General features: G+C 41.3%; 1 protein-coding gene across 3 annotated transcripts in view; it reads right to left on the reverse strand.

The window, feature by feature from the left end:
* pawr (PRKC, apoptosis, WT1, regulator) overlaps window positions 1–27,758 on the reverse strand; it is a 70,080-nt gene that overhangs the window by 8,666 nt on the left and 33,656 nt on the right. For all 3 annotated transcript variants that reach the window (XM_082510489.1, XM_082510488.1, XM_082510487.1), the window contains exons 3-5: window positions 14,117–14,242; window positions 7,403–7,437; window positions 2,682–2,808 (exon numbers count right to left, since the gene is read on the reverse strand). In XM_082510489.1, the coding sequence (XP_082366615.1) occupies window positions 2,682–2,808; window positions 7,403–7,437; window positions 14,117–14,242 (288 nt within the window). The remainder of the gene's footprint in view (window positions 1–2,681; window positions 2,809–7,402; window positions 7,438–14,116; window positions 14,243–27,758) is intronic.

Raw genomic sequence — 27,758 nt, forward strand, 5'->3', positions numbered from 1 at the left:
CTGAGAGAGACGATTGTATGCACATCATAAACCGAAAGTTAATGTGCACACATTTTCAAACTGCTGCTATTTTATCATGGAAATGAAGATTAAACCAGGACTTTGTAGTTTCACTTTCTGGCTCTTCCAGATAATCATGAAATTGCTTAAATAAAAAAAATGTATTATGCAGCTACAGTAGATGGCAATAGTCAAAGCTGGCATAATATGACTTTTAAAGCTACCATAGATAAGTGCAGCATTGTATCTCCTCTCAAAGACACCTGAACAAACATTTGTCTTATTTCTTTCATAAAATACAACAATACCAGCTGAAATTCCTTTTCTTTTATTCTGAATGTCTGTCATCTGACAATAACAGCGTTTGGGAATACTGTCCATTGTGCAAACATTAAAAAACCATAATGCACAAAATACACTGTGCCCCAGAACATTGTAAAGTATGGGTATCAAAAAAAATCTGTAAATATGGGTTGAATATGGAATTTTCATTGTATTTTCACTTCCCCAGGATGTTTCTTGCTTGCTAATATTACATCTGCTCAAAGCATTATGGGGACCAAAAAGGATGATGTTGGTTCTGCTTTCTAAGTTGCTCATTTTTATGTAAGAATCATTCAGTGAATTATTTAAAGTGGACAATGTTTTTTCTATTTTCTAGGACAGCATATATAAATAATCCTAAAATGCTCTGAAAGACGTCAGTGAGATTGGTTGTCCTTAATCATCAAAGTTCTAACTTTTCTGTGAAAAGATATATACAGTCCATAGTGTGAGCTGACTGTGGGCTGTCCAGACTAAGCAGAGAGGGGCCGTAAAAGGAGGCCCTAGGCCCACTGTATATCAACACTCTAGGCTTTGGCTGCCCTAGTGGTGCCCCATCCAGGGCCCACATGTGCCCCATGGTACATTACTGCCACCAACTGGTAGGAAGCGTTGACCAGAATGTTCTTCAAAAATCAACAAAAACAAAACAAAAAAGAGCTACTTAGACCAAAAAGCTACCACAGCAGGTACACACACTAGTTGCCCAAAGAAAATTTTTATGGTGACCCCAAATGGGCCCCACATGGGTTTTCAGTGGGCTACCTACAGTGGGTACCCACACTGAGCCAAAAAGGCGAAATTGCTATGGGCTCCACAATAACAAGCCTAAATAGTGCCCGCATGGGATTTCTGTGAGTAAACCCACTGTGGAATGGTTCACTGAATACTCATTTTGGGCCCTAAAGGGCAAAACAGCTGTAGGCCCTTTGTGGGGTAAGTGTCTGCGTGCCCTGCCCACACAGCCCCACAGTTCACCCGCAGCTACCCACTGAGAGCTTGAAGTCTCAGTGAAGTCTGAGATTTAGGTGCAGCTGTCTTATATGAGCAGACCTGCATCTGGAATGAAAAGTGAGATAAACAACAATGACAAAAATATGTGTGAAATATGATTTCTGGACATTTGACAAAACCACTTCATGCTGAAGTCACAGAAGGTATGACTTTTCAGAAGGCCACCCAAGTGACATTTGATTCCAAGTTGAGTTTCTACAGTGGGAGCAGAGAGAGGCTGAGTGGCTGATGGGAGCTGTGCAGGAAGAAAAGACATATCTGTACTGAGAAAGGTCATCTATTCAACAACACTGAGGAGAATTTCTGTAAGTGCAGAGCCACAGTTTCCAGCCAGAAAATGTAGAACCTGGGCAGCTGCACAAAGGACTCAAGGTGGAATTTCATCTTAACAAAGTGCTACTGATAGAGGCTTTCAAGTTGGCCAAAAGATACAGCCTTGACTCACGGTTCACTGAGACGCTATAGAATTTTGATAGATGTCAATAACTGATATTACCTCAGCAATTTTAGATCTCCATGGTGTTCTGTGGGGATGAACGTAGTTTTAGTAACACCCAGAAAAGTCTAGAAGCTCAGCTTTACTCTCAATCGCTGATCTTTGATCTTTTCTTTTTTTTTAAACAAACAATTACAAGTCCTGTTGTAATGCATCTAACCTGTGCATCAACTTTTGTGTTAGACCAATCAAGCTTTAAACAGCTGCATTTCCAAATATAATTCGGACATCGCACTTAGGCTTCCTAGCCTTGTGGCAGATATGCCATCTTCAGGCTTTGAAACTACTTGGCAACCATCTGGTAAAGCCCTAGCCATGTAAGCCTAAAGATTGGTCAATAACCACCTGGCAACCAACCATGACCACAAGCAAGTTTACTCCTCCCCCCCATCTACAATAAGAAGAAATAAATTGAAGGACTGAAAAAACTAACTAAAACTAATTTAAAAAAATGTTTTTTTAAATACTCAAGAATTAGATCAACTCTAGTAATCCACAGCAAAAAAAATCAGCAGATTGTCAGTAAATATTAAGCTCATTTGATAGGTAAGGACTGCCAAGAACAACAGGTGTTGACCTTATCACTGCAGGGAAGCTATAAAATCTGCCAACACATGTATTCTGACTCATCTGAATCAGAGCAGACGCTTACATTTACTCACTTTTGTGTCTTTAAGAAATAAAAACATCTAAGTTTTAAAGCAAATGTTAACTTTTTTTTTTCTAAAGTCAACTCCAATAAATCAAGAAATGCAGCATTTAATTAAATGATAATATTATTTGGGTTATGTTTATGTGGACGAGGTTCGACTAGTAATATGACTTGTTAAAAGGTCAGTCTATTTACCCTCTCCAGGTCTTCTATCCTTTTCTCCAGACTTCCAGGTGCTGAAGCTCCTCCATCTCGGCCGTGGCGGTTGTGTCGCTGTCGGCTGTTACCGCCGGTGTCCTCCTCCAACCCCATTTGTGGAAAGCTGTTAGTAACAAACACAATATTGCTGAGCCTGTAAGTTGAATGCATCGAAATATTTTATACTTCACATTATACATGGCCACACTTCAAAAGAAAAGGAAAGTTAGAAAAAGAGTACCATTTGTGCTTGATTTCTACTTTTCAAAGTGTCCAGTAGTGTATTCACACTGAGGCCGTTTGAAGGTATGAATCATACCCACATTGTAAAACTTCAATAGGGATGACACAGCCATCATCAAAAGAGCAGGTGGGGAATATCTTCTGCGTGTTTGCTCTTTCAATTAGGCATGCACTATTAAAGCCCCTCTCCCTTTTTATTCCTTTAATGGAGAAGGCCATCAAGGATGTGCAACTTTGGTATAAAAAGGATTCTGATTAAGAAACAATTTATATATTACAACTTCAAATAGGCTCAGGCATGGCAGTGGCAAGTTGTGCGTCCCTGCTGTTAAGCTGGTGGGGGGGTGGGGGGTTGAAGTTTTGTATGCAGCTCAAACAGAACATTAAACTTATCTCGTTTTCATTTTTTCAGTGCTTAGAGACAGAGTCTGGGGCGGCTGGGAATAGAATATTCATGTGCAGTCAATTTCCTTACTGACCTTAATCCAATAATTATTGAAGTGGAAACTGGGAATGAAATGCTGGCTCTATACCTCATAACTACAACTACTCCCACTCCCCAGTAGCAAGAGACTATGACAGGTTTATATAATCTCCCTGGAAATAAAAAAACTTAGATTGTAGGATTCAGTGTGTTGTCTGAAGGGGCTGGTTGGCAGATTTCTACAGCTGAAACAGACAGGAAAGCTGCTGGCAAGACACAGGACCAATACCTCCTTTGTACCATCTGTACTCTTTAAGACCCGCCAGATATGAAGTCCGCATGATTAGACAACTTTAACAAGTACTTTTAACTCTGAAATCGTAGAAGCAGCAGTGGAAACTGAGTATAAACTGTTAAATTTGTTTATTTTTCTCCAGTGCTCAGTTTCATGGAATGCCAATATTTAAAAAAAAAAAAAAAGTAATAGTAACCAGACAAGATCGGCTTTCTTGTTTTTGTTTTTCCTTTTGGCATGTTTAGTACATATCTGAAAGTAATAAGGCTGTAGTCTCAGCGCTCACTGGCTGGCAGGTCTAAAAACAGCAGTCTTGAGTTTTCTGCATAAGGATGTCCTCCCAACTTTTCCTACAATGTTCTTGTTTTTGAGTCTAAACATATCAGAATAATTCCACTATGTTTGGTCCAATTGTTTCATAGGTACCAGTGCATCCAGCAACATGATATTGCTGGATGATATTGGGAGATTTCTCAGGATATGAGGCTTTTTAGCATTTTCTTTAAATAGTTCTTGTGCTGGGGCCGGGAGTTGATATAGTTCCATCTAAATGAAAAAAAATAAAAAGAGGGTGACACAACATCTGCTACAAGGGTAGCAGATGTTTCTGACTGCAAAGCCTTTCTTGCAAGGGCAACTGCTGACCTGCCTCCATTGCTACCAGGCTGCATTTTGCAGACTGGTGTGAAGTGAAGTCCAGGGAGCAGTTGAACTGATTTCCTCGGGAGATCTCCAAAGTAGCCACGGTGTAAGCAAAAGAGATATGGACCAAATAAACCAAAGTCTACCCTACATAATCCTCTCCCAGTTCACAAAGAAGTCCTTGAGGGTTTTACTTCCTCTAGATAGATCAAAGATTATTTTGGCATGAACTGGAACTGAATAAAGGTACAACAAAAACAGGTCTCATGACATAAATGGCTTAAAATCCTGCTCATACATATAAATTCTTCTTTCCTCTATTGAAGCAGCAGTGCCATTTCTCATACACACGCACAGGCAGTATTTTTGTGTACCTTGACATTTACAGAACAAGCATCTTATTTTCCTTCATTCTCCCAGAGCCAACATTGCAGCGGCCAGCGCTTTTGATCAAGAGGAGTCCTTGAAATGCTCTTGCTGACGCTCGTCTGCAAGATAAAGGTGACTTCATTTGTCTCTCTCATTGTGGCTCTTCAAGGCAACTTTATCAGCGTGAGTGCACACGAGCACACAGGCGCGGATATTGTGCAATTCGTGCCTTTGCTATGATGTCCCGGAAAAAAGATCCACGAGCGTCACACACAATCATCGCAAATACACGGACTCTCCAAGATGCACAGTGGGTGTTGAATCCAAGCCTAAACATCCAAAGCCTCTTCACTAAATATCACACCGTGGCACTTTAGCACCCCACAGGCTGAGGTCTGGGGGAGTTAGAGAGAGAGGCTAAGCCAATCGCACATTCTTGTGAGCCTCAGCAGGTGGGAAGGAGAAAGCACAGACAAGAGCACCAATAACAGCAACAGTCACAGGTATAATAACATCTCCCCACAAACAAAAGTGTCAATGTGTGGAATGAGTCAAAACTTCACTGGAGGCAACAGCACACTGGATTCAGTCGTCTGTTTAATGCTCTCATTACTTTAAAGCAGGGCTGCCCAATCCCAGTCCTCGAGAGCTACTATCCTGCAGCTTTTAGATGCATCCCTACTCCAACACAGCTGAATCAAATGGTTTGATTACCTCTTCAGCATGCCATCATGTTTGGCAAAGGCCTGATAACAAGCCATTCATTTGATTCAGCTGTGTTGGAGTAGGGATGCATCTAAAAGCTGCAGGATAGTAGCTCTCGAGGACTGGGATTGGGCAGCCCTGCTTTAAAGCAAGACAGTATAAAGCCAGCTTCCATGCAGAGCTGCTTTGAGCTGCTAGTTTACAGATGCAGTCACTCCTCAGTCATCTCAGTGGCTGCTGGGTTTACAGGCAGGCAGAGGCAGCTTGGTTGTGCTTTGGTTTCTAAATCTTCAATCTTTCAGGTCCCCTGCTTATGTAGTTTCATTCTTTTCCCCCCTTTGGAAAGACAGCACTTTAGACAGTGAAGATTTGTCACCACCAGAGTACTGCCCCTCATTCATAACACACAGCACCTGGAGCAGACCTGCCCTGCCAGACAGGATTTTTGTCAGTTTATGAAACACAAGTCAAAAGCATGGTCCCAACTGACCTGAATCATCGTCTTCTGTGGAGATTTTTCCACTGAAAACTCTTAGTGACTGATAGTGTTTTAGTTTTGCAACTCAAAAAAAGTTACTTAGTTTTTCTCTTTTATGCTTAAATGTAAACACATTTCCATTTTTCTTTTAGTTGCACCCAAATAAAATAAAACCCCTGGTGCATTCAGACTGCTCTGTGTTTCTCTCCGACTTCTCAGCAGGTGGGTGCATACCAGAGGGAGGCATTTGTGTCACTCCACAAGTTAATTTTAGCAAACACAGCCTTGACCTGGTGGCTGTTTCTCACATTATTTTCATAGATGTGTGTCAGCTGCAAAAGGGCTCTGATTCAAATTCGGAAGAAGCATCTGGAAGCTCCAAAAACACTGACGAGGAAAGATAATGCTAGTTTTTGGATTTTAGACAGTAAAAGGTAAAATCATTACATTTAAAATGTAGATGCATGGTAGGTTAGAATGCTCTGACGTGCATTTTTTGTTATATTGTTTATCTTAGTAGGCAAATTAATATGATAAATGAGATGCAGCTAATTGGATTGCAAATCAGATTTAAATTTAGTGTCATGTTACTATGAGTTTTTAAAAAGAAAAAACCAAATGGTCTGAGAGGGAAGTAAATCAGAGCGCCACATGTGTTTTTAAATTGTTCATTCAGCCATCTTGTGTTGCCCAGCCCACCTGGTGGGTTATCCGTAGCGGAACAGCTGAGTGTCCAAGTGAGGCTAACCCAGCTGATGAGAGCAGCAGCCATAATTACATGGCCAGATTGAATGTCAGCTGGTGAACCTGACTGTCAGGGTTGGCCACAACCGCTCACTTTAGTTGCAAATAATGAAAAATAAATGCATGGCGGACTCACGCTGAGGGACGTCAACTCTAAATGATACAATTTTCTGTGATGTACTTCATTATCATGGAAAATGAAGGGAAAATGCATCGTTTCAAGAGCCCCTCCCTTAAAAGAATACTAATTTTGATGACCTGTTTAGAAAGAACATCAAAAACCAGTAAGATGAATGAAAACTCAAAGTAGAGCTATTCTCAGGAGGTTTCAGTCCAAACTGAAACTGAAAGAGTTTTTTTAGGCTGTTTGAGAAGGAAAGGTTGAAAGCCATTTATCAAATGCCAAAGCAAACTTGACCAAACAGCACCTCTCATTTTAGAACCAAAACCTTTCAAAGCAAATCATTTACTCTGAGCACTCCCTGCCAGCCACAGCAGGGAAGTGATGGCCCGGACAAAGTGTCCAGGGTCCAGATGGTGTCCTGTCAACCAGAGTTCAAACGCATCATCTTTCTTGAACCATAATAGCAAGACAGTAGCAGCACTGAAGAGCAGGAAAAACAAACAAACAACAACAACAACAGTGACACATGAGGAAAAAGGCCCTCGGACTATTTCGGAGGAAATCTGCTCTCGTAATTAATTACTCAAACTGCTCTTTCTCATCCTGGCCTTTGGTGCTTCCCTTGACATATCACTAGTGATGTTATGGCAGATAAACTCCACTCTCAGTCGGGGTTAGAAAATATGAGCCTCACCTCTTGTAGCGGCCGCTTCCAGATCTTGGAGTCTCCTGAAACAAACAAACAAAGGAAAGATAAATGCTGCTAGTCCAAAAACTATAACTCAAGAGTTGCTTTAAGAAAAGAAGTTGACTTTTCTACAGTAATAATGATTTCAGAGAGAAACGGCAAGACATCTGGGTGATTTTGGTGTCATCATTATGCTTTGTTCATCTGCCTTTGGGTTGTATTGGTTCACCAAAAGAAAAAAAAGGCATCTACAGGATGAGAGAAATTTATCAGGGGCGGCATTTATAGAAAGCCTTTAGGTTGTCTGTGAACCTTTGTGAATTGCAACTGCAGAGCTGATATATAGATAGGCTTTGTTGCATTTAATAGTTCAGGAGGAGCCCCATAGCCCCAAGAGGTGGAAGGCAATCTCATTTTTGGAACATGTAGTTGTATATTTATCTTATTGCTTCAATTATTGTGTGATCTAAAGGTTGTTTAGATCTTTGCAGCAGTGATGCTCCCCATAAAAAACGCTTTTGGTAAAGAAGCGATTCCCTGGAAAAAATGAAGTGTGTGTGAGATGAATACACATCTCCTCTTTCCTAAGGTCCTGTGCAGTGAAGGGTCCCGTATTTGATTGAGGAGCCTTGGCTTTGCTGCAATCTATCAGTCAGAGCTCGGCTTTTGTCTGACTCTCAGCATACAGCAGCCTCTGTGCCTCACTGACAAATCATCCATTACCTGTGGATGAAATCCCTCAACTTATCTCTTCCCTGGATCGATTTACAAAGATAGAAAAGAGTAAGAGGGCAAAATGTAGCAACAATCGGCCTTTAACTAAATAAAAGCACATCTTAGCATGAGGCCTGGTTGAAGTGGCACCTGGAATTAAGAGCAAATTAAAATAGGAGGTTGTCTTTTTGTAGGATTGTGTGTAAGCCAACAGCAGCCACAGCTGCTCCTAAAAGGCCAAGTCTACAGTAGCTGTTTGATCTTCTTCCTTCTTCATTAATAGTTGACTCTAAGGCAGACAGATGCTATTCTACTGCTGTACCTTCTAACTATAATACACAAGCCTCAGAAAACAGTGTTATAGAAAGTTTAGTTTAACTTCATTTTTTATACTTCTGTTTGATCTGAATATGGTCAGAAGACAAATTATCCATCGCTGTTTATGGAGCTATAATCGCCATTATTCTTTACTTCAACTCTGGAAAAACCATTTATTTTTCTGTCAGCCAAGCACACACACACACACACACACACACACACACACACGCACCTAAATGTAAATGTGAGTTTACACTCTGACTTCCAAACTCTAGATGTCCACAATATGCAACCCTCCTAGAAACAGTTTGATGGTGTCCAACGAATGTTGATTTTAGTAAAGAACATTTGCTTTTCCATTTTCCTAGAAATTCAGCTCATCCGATCCGGCGATGCGGCACGAGTTTCATACATCAGGTCCGCTGGCGTACAAATAAACTCTACACTGTACCAGGGCACATCTGGGTTAGAGAAAAAGCGAGACCATGTGACATCACTCCTGCAGTTTGTTGAAGAGCAGCAAACACACAGGGTAATGCAGTCTCAGGTGTGGCTTTTCAAAACTCGATGCAGGTGACACCCTCTGTAACTTTGTAGTGATTAATGCAAAGCATGCCAAAGCGACACCTTATTGAATGGCCCGAGTAAAGAAAAAATAAAAGAAATTGTGGCAGCTGCCAATGGTATCGCTCAGACTCCTCAGACACACCTATGGCATCAGTTTCAAAATCCTACGTCACCTTGTTATCGCACTCACAAAACTTCAGGAAATGTGACCTCTGACCTCAAGGTTAAGGTCAGTGAGAGTCGAACTCGTCCAAATGTTTTTTAGTAGATACGTCTATGGTATCAATTTAAGGCTCCTACGTGGCCTCCTTCTCAAGTTATCCCATTCACAAGTTTAGGCGTGTACAAGAAGATGAACCCAGGAATGACGACACTTTTAGTGAGACCCTGCGAGCCTTATCAGTATGAATATGAGGTTTGAATTTCATTTTTTGCAGAGAGCTATAGGTTATAAATATATTAAACTGTTTTGCTTGTTGCTTTTTTTTTTTTTTTTTTTAAATCATTTGCTCTTTTGTCAGAACCTTGCACTGCTTCGCGATCCTGCACCACAGTCTAAGTACTCCAGACAGCTTTAGTCAGTAACACAGAGGGAACAAGTTATTTATTTCTACCAATATTCTTCTTTATGCCTGCTATAGTAGAAAATAAATAAATATCTTCCGTCTTTTTGGTGGATGATCAACAAGTTTGGTAAACATATTCAATTTAAATGTCACCATTAATTATCTGCAAGAATATGAATATTTAATGAGTAATCACAGCAGTGCGGGAGATGATCAGATTAAAATAACAGTACATTACAATAACACGACTCCAGGACCTTTAATACTGTTGGTAAGTTTTACTCTGTGATGTTGGAATAAAGGGTTGCTTTTAAAATTAAACTTTAATCATGTATAGTATTTCTGCACTGATGCAGTATTTGTCTTTGACTTTACCGCAACCACACCGAGCATTGTGAACCACCTGCTTGGGATACGAGTCTGCAAGACAGTGTAAATGTACAACTACTTCACTGCGCACAACACAAGCCTGTGTAACTTTATTTAGAATGTTCAAGCACCAGCGTCAGCTCCTACAACCCACATCGCAACGCTTACCAAGAATACACCGAGACAAACATCTACAGTAGAAATGAGCATTTTATCACTAGAATCGAGCACTCTACTTATTTCTGTGCTTTTGTAACCTGCTCCTTCTCCACAACACTCAACACCAGTTGGAATTTGTGATGAAACGCATTCAAAAGTCTTGGTTTGGACATTTATGAGCTGCTGTGGTCACAGATTTATGTTTTGGCAGCTCATTAAATTCAAAAGAAAAAAGAAAAAAAGAAAATGAGAACATTTCTCAAGGATCAGCATCTCTGCCCATGAAAAGCTGATCTCTGGCATTCCAGCCAGTCGCCAAACAGCGCAGGGCTCAGTCGGTTTCTCTGCACAAAGCTGATAAAAATCACAATTTTACTTGGGGCATTCAATAAATCTGACAGAGAGAGAGAGGGAGAGAGATGCTCAAATAAGATGCATGATTGGCATTTTAAGGGGTCCTGAGTAAACAGCAGCAAGTACTCAATGTGTTGAGATATTTGCAGGTTCTGGCTGCAATTACAAGCTAACATTTTTTATCTTACCGCTCTATTGTTATACTCAAGCTGTTTTGCAGTCCTCTTACACATTTTATTAAGATGCTAACCACACCTGGCTGTCTGGGTCTTTGATGCCAGCTGAAGAAATAGATGTCAAAATGCCAACCTGGAACATAAATTGAAGGCTGGAGATGAAAACAAGGCTAACCTATAAGCAGCGCTGTAAACAGTAGCAGAGTCAAGTCATGTTAACCTCTTGTCCTCCCTTTCAGATTCCTAAAAGACCTTTTCTTACCCCATAAAGTGCCTGAATTAGAAGTTAAATTTAAGGATCTTTCAAATTTAACTCCCCCATAGTTGTTGCTGGGAGCTTGCCTGTCAGAGATAAGCACTGGTGGTTGGCCCATATAGCCATAATCTTGAACAAACAAAGGTGTGAATGTTATCAAATACTATTTTAGGCTCTACAGTGAATTGCACTTTGCTGCTAACACAGCTCCTGCTGGAAACGCCATGTGACGGGTTGTGAACACTTCCCTGCTGCTCAGACATGATGCTCTGCATCAGCACTGCTTCTTGGTGTTGAAAGGTGATAATGAAAAATGCAAATGTGGTCCTTAAAGAGTGCTGGATGGAGATTGCCGGGGATATGCTTTCTCCAGGTAAAAGAGAGAGAGAGAAAGTGAGAGAGAGCTGAACTTGTCTGCCGTGAACCTGGCTCCTTAATAAAAGCAGAGGATCCAGAGGAATGTTCCACGTGGTTCTGGGCTGCTAGATCACTAGAACAGGTTTCCTTGTAGGACCTGCATACCAGAGGGAGGTAAGCCCTGATAACAAGGAGCACTTGTCTGCACTGGGTCTCTCTGATTATCATACTTATCAGATACATGTGCAGGAGAAGAACCGTGTGGGTCTGAGCTCTAATGCACACACAGTGAACACATCTCAGACTAATTTAAATGCATCATGGGTCCCTTTTATAAACAGAGGCATTGCTGAATTTGAAACATCTGAGCATCTCGAGCAGCAAAGAAATACAGCTTGTTTTGGTTGGAAAATGCTCTGAGACCTGGGAAGGCAGTTAGCAGCAAAACAGCTCTGAACAGAAGGTGAACGGAGCTTCTTTTCAAAGCTTTTTGTCCACATATCTTGAAACAAGCTAAGAGGCCTGGCCTGATGTTGTATATCATCATGGAACTGACACAGAATTTGATCAATGGCGCCCAAGGGGAACGGCACTATTTTTTATTTTTTTTTAAACATGCTCCATCTTTGCAGATGTCTAACTGAGAGCTCTGCTATAAATCTGCTGATCGAATTGTATCCCTCCTGTTGTTTTTCCTCCAAGTCTGACTTCTTCTGAACAAGCTGGCACCCGAGCCCCATGAGAATAGAAATATCAATTTTAGATGAGTGACAGTGAGACATCTAATGGTTAGTTCCTGCATAGCCACATCTGCTCTGAGTTAGAGCTAATACGGAGATGGTGAGATTAGATTCAGCCCATGCATGATCGGGCATATTCTGCTCCAAATTATAAACCGAGGGTCCTCCCCTCTACAAAACTGGATGCGTGGCAAAGAGCTGATTCTACTGAACTCCCTGCTGTTTGTTTACATGTAGAACACTTTATGTAAACAGTCGAATCCTTTTTATTATTATTTTTTTTATTGAGGCCACATCTCAGCAGGTGCTGTCACAGTCTTCCTGTTAGTGTGGTTGTTTGTGTACATATTTCATGCACAAGCCTTTGCTTCGCGTAAATAGCCTCAGACAGTTCCAGCCCAAAACAAAATAAGCCTGCTGATGCATAACAGCCAATCCATCTGGAATGCGTCTCCTCGCTACATCCACACGAGCTGTCACACAGCGGCAGAGCCATTAGATATTCCTATTTATTTTTTATTTCGTTCAAAAGCCGATTATCATGTCAGTCAGATGATTTTCGTACAGGATGTCTGAGTCGTCGGTACACAGCTGGATGCTTTCATATCCTCTCTGCACTCGAGGTTATATTGAAAATCAATGCATGTCCATTAGAAGAGAGTTTGAAATTACATACACTGGAATATGAACTACTGTTCTGGTGAAAGACAGAAGTCAAATTACCAATGTGCCATTATTTATTAACGCTCTGTTTTTACTCGTTCATTTACATCCTCATTGTACAGAACACCTGCTGGACTCAGACAAAGACCAGACGGCCTCTGCAAGAGCTCACTTCTATTAAATAAACACAGATTCACTTGCCAAGATTAAAAGATTCAGTTTGTAGACATCAACAGTGTCAGGTTCACACTCTCAAGAACCAGACGCCTTCTACACAAACCAGATTCTGAAATTTGATGAATGTGGCCCTTCACTTTGTTGGCCCGAGCTCCACTGTGCTAACGCTAAGCGGTGGCGGGATGTGATGATCCTGTTGCGTTTCCACTCACGTTCAGGACAAAAGCTAATCATTATCAGTTATCTTTTATTTTTGTTTAGTCTATAAAATAGCGCTCTACAAGTATTCACAGGCCAAGATAAAGTCTATACACTGCTATTTTTTCCCTGGACACTCAAAGATATTTAATTTTGCGCAAATGGAAAAGTAAAAAGGTGCACGATTAGGAAGGATTCCAGCCATACTAACCAAAAATCTCACAGATTTAACTTGGCCATGTAAGTCATCCTCTTGGTCAGCGCTGTACCACTTCCTGGGTGGTACACTTTTAACCACTTGAAGTTCAGTGATGTGTGCTGGATCTGCTCCGGTGTTTCAATCCAATGCCTCTAACTTATTTCAGAGGAAAACAAACCGTCAGGGAGGCACAGCTACTGGGAAGAGCTAGTTTTAAGCAAAGACTGTGGTCTAAACTGTTTGTGCCAGTTCTTCCTTCCTCTAGTGTTGCAGGGTGTTAACAGCAGGACTGTGAGCTCTTCTGCTGAAAATTCATTGATTTTCTGGGAGGCCCAGTTCTCATTACAGTGCTCCCTGACCTGAAAGTCAGGCTGGTTTGACACAGAAGATGTTTGTCTCTCTAAAGTCCAAGTGCAACTGGTCTGAACAGGACTTCCAGAGAAAACAGCAGGAGCACAATAAAGAGGGGACTGATTTCCAAAAAAAAGAACTTTCTGATTACACCTTGCATCTCAAGTGTTTAAAAAAAAAAAAAGAAGAAGAAAAAAGAAAAGAAAAAGAAAAAAAGAAGTTAATTAGACCACTAAAAAACCCAGACTTATGAGGAACTGTTGCACCAGCTGCTTTGTTTGTTACATTTTGCCTTTAACCTCTTTTTCCATTGATGATGAAACACCATGACACCTTTGTGTTTTGCAGCTTTTTTGCACAAACTAAGCATTCCCCGTGCCTCCCTGAGCTCTGAGTGTCTCCGTTTGGCCGCACTGATGTTACAATATGTAAGATACTCTGCTCAAAGACATAACAAGTGGAAAAAATGCTGGCTGTACTCTGTGGACATCCTGTGCTGAGGCGGATTTGCAAAATAAAAAAACAAAACTCCTTTTTATGTCATGTCACTTCTTACCAGTAAGTAGCCAGTGTCAGGGTCAGCTGTCATCGACTCATTCTGAAACGTGTTGGCCTGAACCAGCTCCTCCTCCTCCCTCCTGTCCTTCTCTCCGCCATCATCATCATCCAGCTCATCCAGGCTCTGTGATAAGGTGATGACAGATGAAATTAGGAAGTGAAGTGGACACAAACTATGTTTACATGCGCCATCTGTGTCAAGGTTGGTAAATTAAAGAAAACTTCATGCACACAGATCTAACATTGGTCCCATTTTACCAAATTTGCATCATATAAACAACTTCCTTGTTGGTTGCATAACCGTATATCGCACGAGGGTTGAGGAATGAGGAATCATTTGTGCATTTGTGTTTTCAACAGGCAGCTTGTCAGCAGCCAAACCTCTTCTCTAAGCCAAGGTATGTTTTTTTTTTTTTTTTTTTACAGTATACAGATGATAAATATATTGTTTTATCTAAGCATCTTAACAGTGAGAGACAAAAACAACAGCTTCAAGTGTTCACCACACTCTAAATATTCACCCAAGAGAGATGCATGTGAGAACAAATCTCCTATAAAGCCAAATCAGGCCTTAACTTGTCCAAAAACAAAATGCTGAGTGACACACCGCAGGACAGCCTCCTGATGTTGGCCTTGTCGACTCACATTATTTGCTGTGTGTCAGCAAATAAAATGGCATTTACAGGTTTACTTGTTTTTTCTGAAGCAAAATTGGGGACAAACATAAGCAGAGAGTCAATTATTGGTGTCAGCATCAACTGTTAGCCACAGGTGTAGGTATCAGACCAGAACTTCACAACTGGTGCATCCCTGGTGCATTCACTAGTAGCAGGTGGGCGTCTTTTGTCCTGCCTCTGCTTGTTGCACAACAGAAGCTCCCTCACATTAATCCAGTAGTTTGAAGTGAACCATTTCCAGCTGTGTGCAGCATGTGCAAACTGAAAAGTTCAGAAAATGACTGACCTAATTATCACAATAATGTCAAGAATTCCTCTGTGAAAAAGGCTTTGGGACAGATTCTGTCTGACTTTTTATTATTTTGTATAAAAATATGCTCAGCTTGTTACTTTTTATACAATCTGCTTCTATGAATTCTTTATTCTCATCTGAAACTTTGTTTACTCTTCACGATAAGTGTACAATCAAACCAACCCCACCCTCCAGTGCTTAACGGGTTGCTAGAGTCAGTCCCCCAGACAAATCCAACAGTAACTTCCTCATTTTATTGCATTTGAGTGCACTGACAGATGCGTGGTGACAAGCAAGGTCATTCCCACAGTAACAGCAATATTGACCTCTGGCTCAACACAACCAGGGTCTCCTCTTAATCCTCTTCAGACATGGTCACATTCACTTCCAGGAATCCCCCAGGAGCTACAGCTCAAACACTACCCTAATGCCAGATGGACTCTAGTACGGCAACAGGAAAACAGTCTGCACTCGACCTTTCACCTCTTGAGGACAAGTCAGGGGGGATTTTTGACCACTGGAATGTCCCTTGAAAACACAATAAAAGACACAATATAAACATACGGAGTGCAAACATCCCTTTGACAGAGGCTAGCAGCTTTCATAATCAAAGCAGAGAGCTTTCGAATAGTCTCGGAAAACCAACTTTACTTCTGATAATCTTAATTTTTTATTTTTATCTTAAAATATCTGCACAGCCCAAACTTCACACTGAGATGGAGTACGACAGAGTTACTGGGTTCATCTGTCAGGAGCGGCGGAGATGCATTGCACAAACACATCTCAACACTGACGGCCGGATCGTGACACGAGACAGAACGGGGGCCAAACTCCCAGAGGGGACAATGCAAACCAGGCTTTCCTGTTTTACACCGCAGGGTGAACAAAAGATGGCTGCCCAGCAGACCCTTCATCGGTAAAAATAGCCTTACAGGGTTAAAGAGGAATGCAGTCATTTGCAAGGCTTTTCCTGCCAAACTGTTTATCAGTTGTCCTTGGGGGAAATGCCAGTTCCTTTTGAGTCTCACTCAGAGCTTAATGCTAGCACTCTCCTCCACCTCATCATCTCTCATCATCTCCCACACAGACACCTATGGAGGTATCCCACGATGGGGCATAATTAGGAGATTAAGAGCAATGATATATGGAAAATGCCATAAAACAGAGTTCTGTCTGTGTCAACGCAGAGTGGATTGTGCAATGACTAACCACTCTGCTATGCACAAACTTTCCTAAAATGTGGAGTTGGGAATCTCAAAGTTTGTTTTGGAAAGAGATGGAGCCCACTTTGCTCTCTAGTATTCCAAATTGCTGTGCTTCTTTTTATTTCAGCTAAAGGAAAAGGGTATCTGTGCGAGTCCATATAAGGGGTGTTTCTGCTCCTGACATCATCATAGTGTTTATTTTTCTGGCCAGTTTCTTACCTTGGGCCAGCTGGGCAAAGCACTGAAAGTGCTGAAGGATGAGCGTCCAGGGCATTGACTGAATGCCTTGAGCAATGTATTTGCATTTCAACATTACACATAATTTCTTCAGCCCAAATAGTGTCACAGAAGTAATGCAATGTTCTGTAGCACCACTGTAGGGGCCTCGAGAGTCCCCCTCTGAAACGCATCACTCTCCACAAGTTTGTACATACAAGGACACACTTATAGCAGCCACTGTTGGCCTATTCTTTGCATATTTTAAAAACACTTTATATTTCTCTGTATACAAATGATATAATCTGGCGTGCATTTACCATTTTGCAGACAATTTTGTGCACACTTCACTGAGGCTAAAGTTCATTTATAACATAATCTAAATAAGTTAAGAAATTAAGAAGTGAAGAGCAAAGACACGTGTCCTCCCCCAAACAGTTTTGGAGAGTCGAGTGAATGCTGCCCAGCTGGGACCGATTATCTGCGGGAGAAGCACTTTTTACACAATACTAAACCCTAATTAAGATTAATTAAAAATACACTGAATGTTCTAAGATCATTAAATGTTGAGCCAAAATTTAAATGTACCAAAGGTCAAGGCACATACAGTAAACAGAGGTATCAGTTTGTGTACTGATGATATTAAAAAGATCATTACAAACTTCAGTGTTAGAGGACATCTCTCCAGAATCCTCTCTGCTTCCTGTTTACAACAGGACCAAGTGTCAGGGCGTGTTTACTTAAGAAAAGCACATATCCTGCTCCGCTTCAGCCTCCAGGCCTCTGACCGTCACTCTCCACATGAAGAATAAAAGAAGCTACATCTGGAGCAGAGCTTCACGGTCTACTGGAATGTGTGTTGTGGTTGGAAAGTTTCTCCGCAGGGAGGAAAATGATCACTCATCTATTCTGAAACTCCATCTCTGGCAGCAACAATGCAAAGGCTACAGTCTTTGTCTGCAGAACAGCAGGCTGTGTGCTTTACTTCCCTGCTCTTTAGCTTTTAAATGTTGGTCAAAGGGATGCTGTGTGATGGGAGAGGTGATGGGTTCCCAAACTAAAGTGGCTACTTTCAAATCATCCACATGAAAGACAATAAAAAAAAATTAAAAAAAAAACATTTTAACTATAGTATGCTAAAGTCTATAATCATTACTATTATACACTGAATTTTCACATGCCAAATAGGGTGAACACATCATGATCTTGAGAGTAAGAGAGAGCTTAATCTAACAGAAGTAGCAGAAGCCTGCTTAATCTACTTAAGACATATTAAGATAAATGTCTTATTTTAAAATGCACAAAAAATAAAGCCTCAAACTGAGATCATTTTAGTTGGTTGAACACATGATTCAAGTTTCAAACCAAGTGTCCACAAAAAGCTGCTCAGCAACAGCTCAGCAGAGGTAGCTACAGCTGCAGTGACTTCCATGGCAAACAATCTGTACAAACTCACAATCTGTATTCAAGGGAGAAATGTGTACAGTGTGTCACTCGTCCCGTCTTCCTCCCCTTAGCCCCCCATGGCTGTTCTTCCCTGAGCCTGGTTCTGCTGGAGGTTTCATCCTGTTAAAAGGGAGTTCTCCCTTCCCACTGTCGCAAACTTCATAAAGGGGGTTGTTTGATTGTTGGGGGTTCTCTGTAGCATTGTAGGGTCTTTATTTTACAATAAAAAACACCTTGAGACAAAGATAACCCAAGAAAATTAAAAAAAAAAGCAGTTTTTAAATGATGATTTCATTGATTGAGGAAGAAAAGATAGATATGTGGATTAGTCAAATTCCTGACCTGAATCCAATTGAGATGCTGTGGCATGACCTTAAAAGGGTGGTTCATGCTCGAAAACCTTCCAATGTGGCTGAATTACAACAGGTCTACAAAGATGAGTGAACCACAATTTCTCCACAGTGCCGTAATGAGACTTTTTGCGAGTTATCACAAACACTTGATTGGAGTTGTTGCTGCTAAAAGGGTGGACCAACCAGTTATCAGGTTTGGGTTCAATCACTAGTCCACAAAGGGCAATGTTGGTTTGGATTTTTTCCCCTTTAGTAATAAACACCTTCAATAAGAAAACTTCACTTTGTGTTTTTACTTATCTTTGTCTAATATTTAAATTAGTTTGATCTGAAACAAACCGTTCATCCAGACGTAGCACAAAACGCTACGTCCGGATGAACAGAATCAACTTTTGGAGACTGCACCACAAAATGTCTGAGCTGCAGGAGGGCCTGGATAGGAGGGTCCCAGGATGACCCCTTTACACGTTTTGGCTTCACTGCATGTTCACCTTTTAACCGTTTTGTTTTGGCACGAGATAGCCTGTCCCTTTTACTTCCACTTTCTCATACTCTGTGCAGATCCAGTCTAAACATACATTCTGTCAAACTGCCAACAGCTCGACCACTTAGTCCTCAGATTTACCTCCAAACAAGCAAAGGGCAGCTCCAACAAAGGCACGCTCGTATACAGCAGACTTAATGACTTCTGTGTATTAATCACCTGCCACTCGCCACAGCACAGTGACTTCATTAAGATGATCTATTAGGGAAGAGGTAAACTGGCACACCGATGCCCACTGTCTTTTAATCAAGACTGCCAGTCAAGCTCAGGTAACGGGCACAGACAGGCACAGCACTGCGCTCAGGTATGGCAGAGATCAAAGAGAGGACATCCGCCCCGGAGCTGCAGGCTGATTAATGTGACACCACCGACTTGCCAAGGTCGCCGTTAGGTGCGGCAGAGGTATGCCAACTCTGAGCAAGAGTGAGACATCATTTGACATCCCCCCCAAAATACGACTGGATCATCGCCAGGAAAAATATTACATTTAATTCTCCAAAGAAAATATTTTCTATTGCTGCCTGTGGCCTCCAACCAAAAAAATAATGTTTTCTTTAATCAGCTACTGGTATGTCTGAAAAAAGGCTGAGAAGTAGAAGACACTAGATAACCAATGTGGGGGTTTTAGTGTGAAAACAGGGTGAATGTGTGCGTCCAGAACTCAAGCAACTGAAGCTTGAATATGTCCAAGATCAAATGAATCATGATTTTGGTTTCTTAAGTATTTGCTGAGTTGTTATTAGGGTTATGATCTGATATCCTTTTCTTGTTTCTTACGTCTATTGTGTTTACTACTTTCTGCCCATACCAATTGTCTCACTCATGTCCAAGTAGCCAATCAGCTTCCAGTGTACCACCACAAGTGGCCAGATCACCTTTGCTCTTCCAGAATCTTACCTTTCCATCCATCGCCTATGTTCCTTGATTTTATTTTTTCCTTGTATTTTCTTGTGTATTAAGTCTTGTTTATTTTTCAGATTTTTGCTGCTCTCCTGGTTTCTTTTGGTGGATTGCATTTGGGTGCTCTGCTTCTGTGGTTTGTTATATTTCCACATGCCGACACATAACCAACATTTATACAGAGGAAAGGACATAAAAGGCACATAAAAGCACCACTTCTCAAAACACTAAAGCTGTATATTTTAAAAAAGGTCTACCACCACTTCATTTATGATTTATCACAGTTCACAAACCCAGTCCCGCTATATCTATCCTTTCCAAAATCAGATGCCTTTGCATTTGGTTCAAGTCTCAAAACTGTACAAGAGGGCCTTTTTTTTAAAGATAGGGTTGTTTAGGGACAGAGTCGAGTCAAACAGCGTACATGACTTTCCCAAGAATCAAAAGCTTTCATTGGCCTCAAAGCCCCGGGCTGCTTTCTTTAAAACAGTTTGTTTATCGAGCAAAATCTTTCACTCTTCAGCTTTGAATTCTGAGTCTTGACCCTCATTTTCACTCCAAGTGAGAATATAATATTTTAATCAGCACTTCGCCAGACCTCAAAATGAGTTCCCTCTACACGGGGGGTTCTGGAGAGGAAGACGAAAGAAAGAGAGAGAAAAAATACTTTCTGCAAACAAACAGGGGCACGGCTGTTATTACTGAGAGAGAGAGAGCAGCATCAGCTTCCTCGGGATGCGTTAGCCTGGGATGAAGGCCTGAGGGCAGGCCAGTTGGGCTCAGCAGGTCTGGGCAAAGATCTCTGACAGTCTGCAAAAGCTTTAATACATGTGTGGGAAACAACTCTATTCATGCTTTTAAGTTTGCCAAACTTGTTGTTCTCCTGTCTATAACCTCCACAGTAGGTTGGAACAGAGCACCGACTTCGACCGGGCTTGTAAACAGACTGGCCGCGTGTCCGTTTTAAGTATGCGCTGGCAGGGTTGAGAGGATAGAGGAATATTTACAGTTTTGGGGAGGAGGGTCACTGTTTAAATGGCACGTTAAACTCCAACACCGCAGACCTCCACCAACAACCACATGGCCCCTGCTCAGCCCTCGGCTCAGTGATGTGGTACTCAGTGAGAAGTCTGAAACCAGAGACAACACGATTGCAGAGATGTCCGTGTCTCCATGCATGTGGTAGACATGCAGAGAGAAGCCACAAAGTCAAATTGGATACATTTGCATAAATATTTAAAATGTTAGTCCCAAAGAATTGTATTGCAGAGTCTGGTTCTAATTTTCATTAATCTTGAGCCCTGATATTATTATTGGCCCTAAAAATAGCATCAGTTAGACTAAAACCAGGTTTATTATGGGGAGTTAAAAGTTTTCATATATAGAGTTCACCTGTTCACATCAGTTCCCCAAAGGAATTGTATTTTTTTTCCATCCTTGGTGGGCAACACAAAACCATGGAACTGTACAACTGAGAGAACAAATAATTGGAGTTTATCAAACAGAAGACTACTGCTGTGCAACTGCTGTTACAGAGCGAGTTACAGTGGACCCCGCCGGACTAGACTGGACTGGAGGCACGTAAAAGAGTGTTAGACAATCTAATCATGTGCTCGGCCACTAACAGTAACAGCAGCCAAAGAGAGAACTGCTTTTACCAAAGTAAGCAATTACTGGTAATTTACAGCAAAATTAATGAGGAAGCAGTACAATTTTTTACTTCCCTAAAACCTCGCACTCTATTAAAAAAAGGAAAAAAGTGAAGCTAAATCCCATCATGACAATAAGTTTGCATCTGAATTTACAATTTTCTGTAGAATCTCTTGGAAAAAAAACAAAAAAAAAAACAGATTCCTGGTCCAAATCTATTTGGATTCACATTTTTTCCTTAGTTATGTTCATGACTAGTCCACCAGACAATTAAACATTATCCCATTTGCTATTTGACACCCCAAAATACTAGTTTGTTACACTACTTATTACCATTTGAAACAATAGACAGCGCCAGTTAACTGCTGGTTCTAGGCTGTTACGTCAGCGCTGTAGCCCCGTCACGACAGCTGCACTAACAAGCTCAGTTCTGCAGTACTCTGGTGCACAAAGTAAAAGGTTTAAGGCTTTAAGGTTTATAATCACTCGGCTGGAACGATGTCTAACTGCTTTCTGATGGAAAAGAAGGCTGCTGGTGCTAACGCTGATCATTTCAGCCCCAGTCTGTAAAGTTGATATAGTGTGTGTGCATGTTACGCACAGTGCCACATGTTTTAGTAAGACATTTTTCCCCATTACATTACATAAGTAACAACCTATCGTAATGCACGATGCCTTCAAAGGCAGCTCTTCAACGTGGATTGAGAGAAGCACATGGGAGGTCAAGGGAAGACTACAGATAACTTGTTTTCCCCTGGTTTAAGTAGGCTTACTCGACTCTCACGCTGCATCTCTGACCCTCAGCTGACCATAAAATGTTTGCGACAGTAACCCCTCTGCATGCAAAACTCGGAAGGCTTTAACAGTAGCTGCACAGCAGATTAGCCGGATTTTATCAACATGAGCCTCCTCAGCTGAATATCAGTCCAGCTGACTCACTGCATCAATGAGAAAAACAGACGTGTTTCACCTGTCAAACTCTGGCACAAAACAGTTATTATCAATTCAGATCCAGCTGTGGGTGAGTTCTAAACTGCTCATTCTAAGCATGACATCAAGGTGAAATTAGGAGTTATATGAAGCAAGTGACATTCTGTGTCAATGGAATACAAATTGTATGACAGGCTGTGCAAAACTATTTGGTCTTGCTAATGGCTGACATTAACCAGTCTTGTCAAATGCCATGAAATTGTGTAATTACAGTTGTTCTTTGGATCCATTGATCCAAAGTTGAATTTTGTTTACATTTGATTAGATTTGCTCAATTAGAGAAAATTAAAAATTCTCACTCCTGTATCAATCATATTCTAAAGCACCTAATCCACTTCATGCGTCCATGCTACATGCATTTATTATTTTTGTTTGTTTTTATTATTATTCTGAAACCTAACCAATATCTGTTCTTTGTTTCTTCCCAGGCATAAACATTGTTATCTCAGGAAACTAGAGCGCAGACAGGCCCTCTGCCTCATTAACAACGCTGACCCGGATCAGAGGGAAGGAGATGCCTCTTAAAGTAAGAGCACCTTCAGCAAATCAGCTCTTTTGGTTTTCTCTAGTATCACACATATTGATGATCCACATCTCGGCTCAGAAGTCAACAGAGGTCGTTTAAAACATGCTATATGTAAACTCTGCCCTCTTCTGCACATGATTGAGGTGGATGATCTGCTGTGGTGACCCCTAAAGGAAGGCGCTGAAAGAAGTGCACTTTTTGAGCTTTAATCAAGGTTACAGTCTTTCTGCTAGGTTAACTGCTCTGTGGGAGTGGATGGTGTACAGTGGAAACACCAACCCTGATGAAAAACCTGCAGCAGGCTGAATGCTATACTTTCCACAATCAAATACATGAGGGTCTATTCATTTAGTCAAAGGTGAACACACAAACATGCGGATGTCTGTGCATCTTCCAATACACTCGAACGCCCCACAGTTATGCACATGGCCTTCAGGCAGACAGACTGTGCTTGAAAATGCTGATATGAAGGACAAACACTGCATGGTATCCAGACTATAATCAGAACCTCTGCTCAGGAGCCAGGTCAGCAGTATGTGTGTGTTCAACTGGTTCTCTTTGCAGTTATTTAGGCCAGCATATGCAGAGATTGTTGCCCCCTTTCCATCAATGTGGTGCCAATGACTAGTTACCCTAACTACACAAAGAACATCACAAAATTGCTAGGTCGAAGTCGGAACCGCAAAGATTTCACCAGTGACTAGAAGATGGAGCCCTCAGCTTTCATCCATCATGACTTTCTTCCACAATATTTCCCAAACATCTGCTATTAATGTTAAGTAATGATCAGTACTCAAACCTGATTAAATGTCAGCTGGTTTTCAAAAGCAGACCTTTCTCAGGACCAGCACCACATTAGAGGAAAAGTATAAAGACTGGATTCTCGCAGTACGCCAAAATAAAATAGCGGTACATAAATTAGGTATTCATCATTCATTTTCGCTGTGGTCTTCTTGAATAACGAGGCGGCTCTTTTCCATTCTTTGCAAATATCTCCACATTAAACATGCGTCATAGCAGGTCTCATATGTTAGCAAAATTGTGCTGACTTGCTCTGTAGTTTAGCCGTAAAGTGGTTTTTATTTCATCTAGTCACCGAAAGCTAAATCTTTAATTATGTAATCCATCACAGTGAACTTGTAGCCTACATTCACTTTGTCAGAGTAGGGACTTTTTAAAGTGATCTGCAGTTAAACTGCATTACCAAGCCGGCAAGAGAAAAATGAAAACACATAACGTAGTGTACTGAATGATGCAGCTCAAACAAATTTTAAGTGTCTCAAATGAATCTATCGTAGTGTACAGCAGTGATGCAACTGTCAAACTGGTCTTAAGAGCCAGTTCATCTAAAGCTTTAAGTCTACAATGTTTAATGAAATAAGCACTTTTATTTAGAACCCGCAGACTAACAAATACTCAGCCATCCTGACAAGCCCATACAGACACTCATCCTCCCAATACATGATTTTGAGTAATAACTGCTTTTCTTGAAGTGCAGTAAGATAGTTTAAACATCTGCATGTCCCAACCGCAGACTGAGATGCTTGTTACAAAAGCCAGATAGAGACGGCGGGGGCAGGCTGGTGGTGAGGGCTGCTACAGCGTTTATCCCAGCAGCCTCTCCTGAGTCCCGTTTCCCAGTAATGAATCCCGTTCCTGCAGGCCAGCAGTAATAATGGGGTACCTTCTGCTCGAAGTGCCGAAACAGCGGGGGGAAGTGATCCTGTGTTTTGTCTAACCCCTAATCTTGTTTTCGCCCCAGTGCTGGCATCCGTGGGCCTTCCTTCCTGTCCTGAATTTTTTTTTTTTTTTTTTGAAATTTCACAGCAAACTTGTACCAAGCTGAATCATGATAATTGTGTTCCAACACGTTCACCGTTTATAGTTGAGCAGAACCTCAGCGTTACCCTGTTGTTTTCCATCTTACGTCCCGTTGTCCAAATACAAGCGGGATCTGGAAAACCACACAAGCTGCTGAAAAACATACAAAGGAAGAAGAGAGGAGCCAGAGGACAAGAGAGCACTGAGACAGCATCAAACATCCTGCAGCTTTCTGATTGCGCAGTTAAGCCTTTTACCCAACAAACTGGATTTTGTTCTTCCACAGCCTGTGGATTTTTAGTTTCTCTTTAAATATTACAACAGAACAGGATAACGTGCTCACCAGAGGCTGCGACTTCTCTGGATTAGTTACAGCCAGGGCCTCTGTTGCATGCTGATTTTAAGGGGACCCATTACAGTGACTGCAAGCTCTATGCTTTTCTTCTTGGATCTAGTAGAGTAGCTTTGCATGATTGGCAGTTCAGCATTATCCTCATTTAGTTCATACTTGGCGATGGTGCAGACCCTCAGTTCATCCTGTGGACTCTTTACAATATAAATCACATTAAGGCTTCTGTTGTTTTGATTAGGAGCTGTATAAATAAAATCAAACTGAACTTTGCAAACAAAAGATTCTACCAGCAGGTGGGCGGGGCTTAGCCCACCTGCTAGCCCTCAGACATTTCTTGCACATACACTAAGCTCATTATTTGATAGTATAAATAGAAAAAAAATGTGCAAGAGTATATATGAAAGCATAAAAGTCCATTTTACCTCTTTTAAGAAATACGGAAAACACAGTTAGCTTTCCGTGGTGAGAATATACTGTGTATATGACATTCTGCCTGTGATATAGATAGATAGGAAGGATATCTTGTACAGAGCTAAGAGTTTACAGCCGCTTATCTTGTGGACATTATATCAGAAGACTACAATGTGACCCCCTGACCCCAAGCTGCAGTTGAAAGCCTCTTATTCTCCACCAACGTGCTCCGTGGAATGTCTGCTATCTCCTCACATGTACAGCATCTCTACTATTGCAGGTAACACAATGCCAAATGGTTTGCTTAACATCTGCTATCCCTGGCCATTCTGTTTTACCAATAAAGCCTCCCGAGTAGCTAGACATTGGTATGTTTTGCAACCTGCCGTAGATTGAGCTCATCCATTTGGCAGAAGATAAACAAGTGGCGCTTTCAGACAGAGCGGTTTTGTGTCAGCAGACCCTTCTCGTGATGGACTTCTCACAAAGAAAAGGGATGCACTGTGCCGGTGTGGAGCACTGACACTTGAAGAGCAGAAATCTGTCCTGCCTCTCTGTTCACAGGGTTTATGTAATGACCGAAGCAGTCAGAGAGCCAAGTGCCATTCAGTCCTTGCTGCCTTTCTGCTCGGCCATCGTGTTTCTTGGCCACCGCTACGGTGTTTTCTTGGCTCAGGGCTCAGGCTTATTCAGAGCTCTAACGACTCTGGGACTATCCAGGTTTCATAGACCTATCAAAAAGAACCACAGATATTCTGTGCAGGAGTTAAGCCAGATCCACTACATCCAGGAAGCTGCAGAAGTGCTAGCAGCAACTGAAGAGCATACAGCTTTCCACACACACACTGCCAGATTGATGACACTATAGCAGAAAGTCATTTTTCACAAGCATATATACAATACAGTCATTTTCAGAGTTCAACATTATAATAATAACAACTTCTAAGTCTATTTTATATGAGCCAAAAAAAGCTCTAATTATGCAGCGTGTTTCAGAAGGCTTAACAAGCAATTATATGTACAATTTCAAACGTTTGCCTTTGTTTTGAGACTCAAACAGATTTGTATAAAATGAATTTCCTTATTAACCACGTGACTCATCTTTACAAGCACAGCAAAACAAAATTAGAGTAATTCCACACGGCTAAATTTGGATTGCACTTTTGCACGTTAATGTCTTAACAGGGTAAAATTACAACAGGCTGAATAATTGCTTCCTGATTTTCTGTATTTGCATTCCAGAGTAAGGTGGTTTCATATCCTGCTGCAGACTACTGCAGTACACGTTCTTGTTTCTTTGGCTTGATTTCAAATTACTTTTCATTCAAATTTGGCATCTATTCTGATTTAATCCAATAATGAGAAAGGTGGGGATTGATCTAGCATAAACAGGGAGCAGGCTATACCTAAGATCACACTGAATTGCCATTACCCTAGCTTATCATAACAAATATGCTGAATGCATTTCCTAATCTTGTGGTTTCAACTTCAACAACAACAACAACAGAAAAGCATAGTATGTAGTCACCTGCTCTGGGCTAAACATGCATGCACAAATGAATTTTACTTTAGCTCTTCACAATCTTGTACACTTCTACCTCCAAGAAAACCAAGATGGTGACAGCATAATTGGTGAATTTGAGACTTCAAAAGCAAATGCCAACAACCATCTTTCATATACAGTCTTTAGTGTGCAAAGACTGCTCAAGTACTCTTACACAGAAAGTGTATCATGCAAACCAGTTTGACATGGATGTTTTAACTTCACAGCACAATGCTCATCTGCCCTGCTTTCTGCCGCCCTCTGTTTTTATTGAAACTTCAGAGAAACAAGTAAAAAGTCAGCGTGGGAACAATATTCAGGGAGAAGTACTGTAAGGTAGTAAATATATTTTGTGAAACTGTTCTTGCACAGTGCAGAAGACTGCACCTGAGATGGCCTGCGCTTGCCAAGTGATTATGAAGAGTAAGAGAAGAAGCAGCAAGTCAGATGAGCCCTCAGTTTGCCGAGTGTCTGCTGGGCAGCTGGAGAGCAGTAGCAGCCCGAGGGCACCTGATGGCAGTGCTTAACCATCCGGTTTCCCGACCGACACCTGAACAACACACCTGGCTATAGAAAGGTTTGTGGTTGTGTCACATCTCTGGGCAAACACAGCTGTTGCTGTCATGGAGTCACAGAGGCGAAAGACCAAAACACAGTCCTGAAAAAGTCTGGCGTAGCTGAACAGTCAGTAGGTGTGTGCAGGTGTTATTTTGC

The sequence above is a fragment of the Aulonocara stuartgranti genome (genome assembly GCF_965226115.1).
Source record: "Aulonocara stuartgranti genome assembly, chromosome: 17".
NCBI classification, from domain to species: domain Eukaryota; kingdom Metazoa; phylum Chordata; class Actinopteri; order Cichliformes; family Cichlidae; genus Aulonocara; species Aulonocara stuartgranti.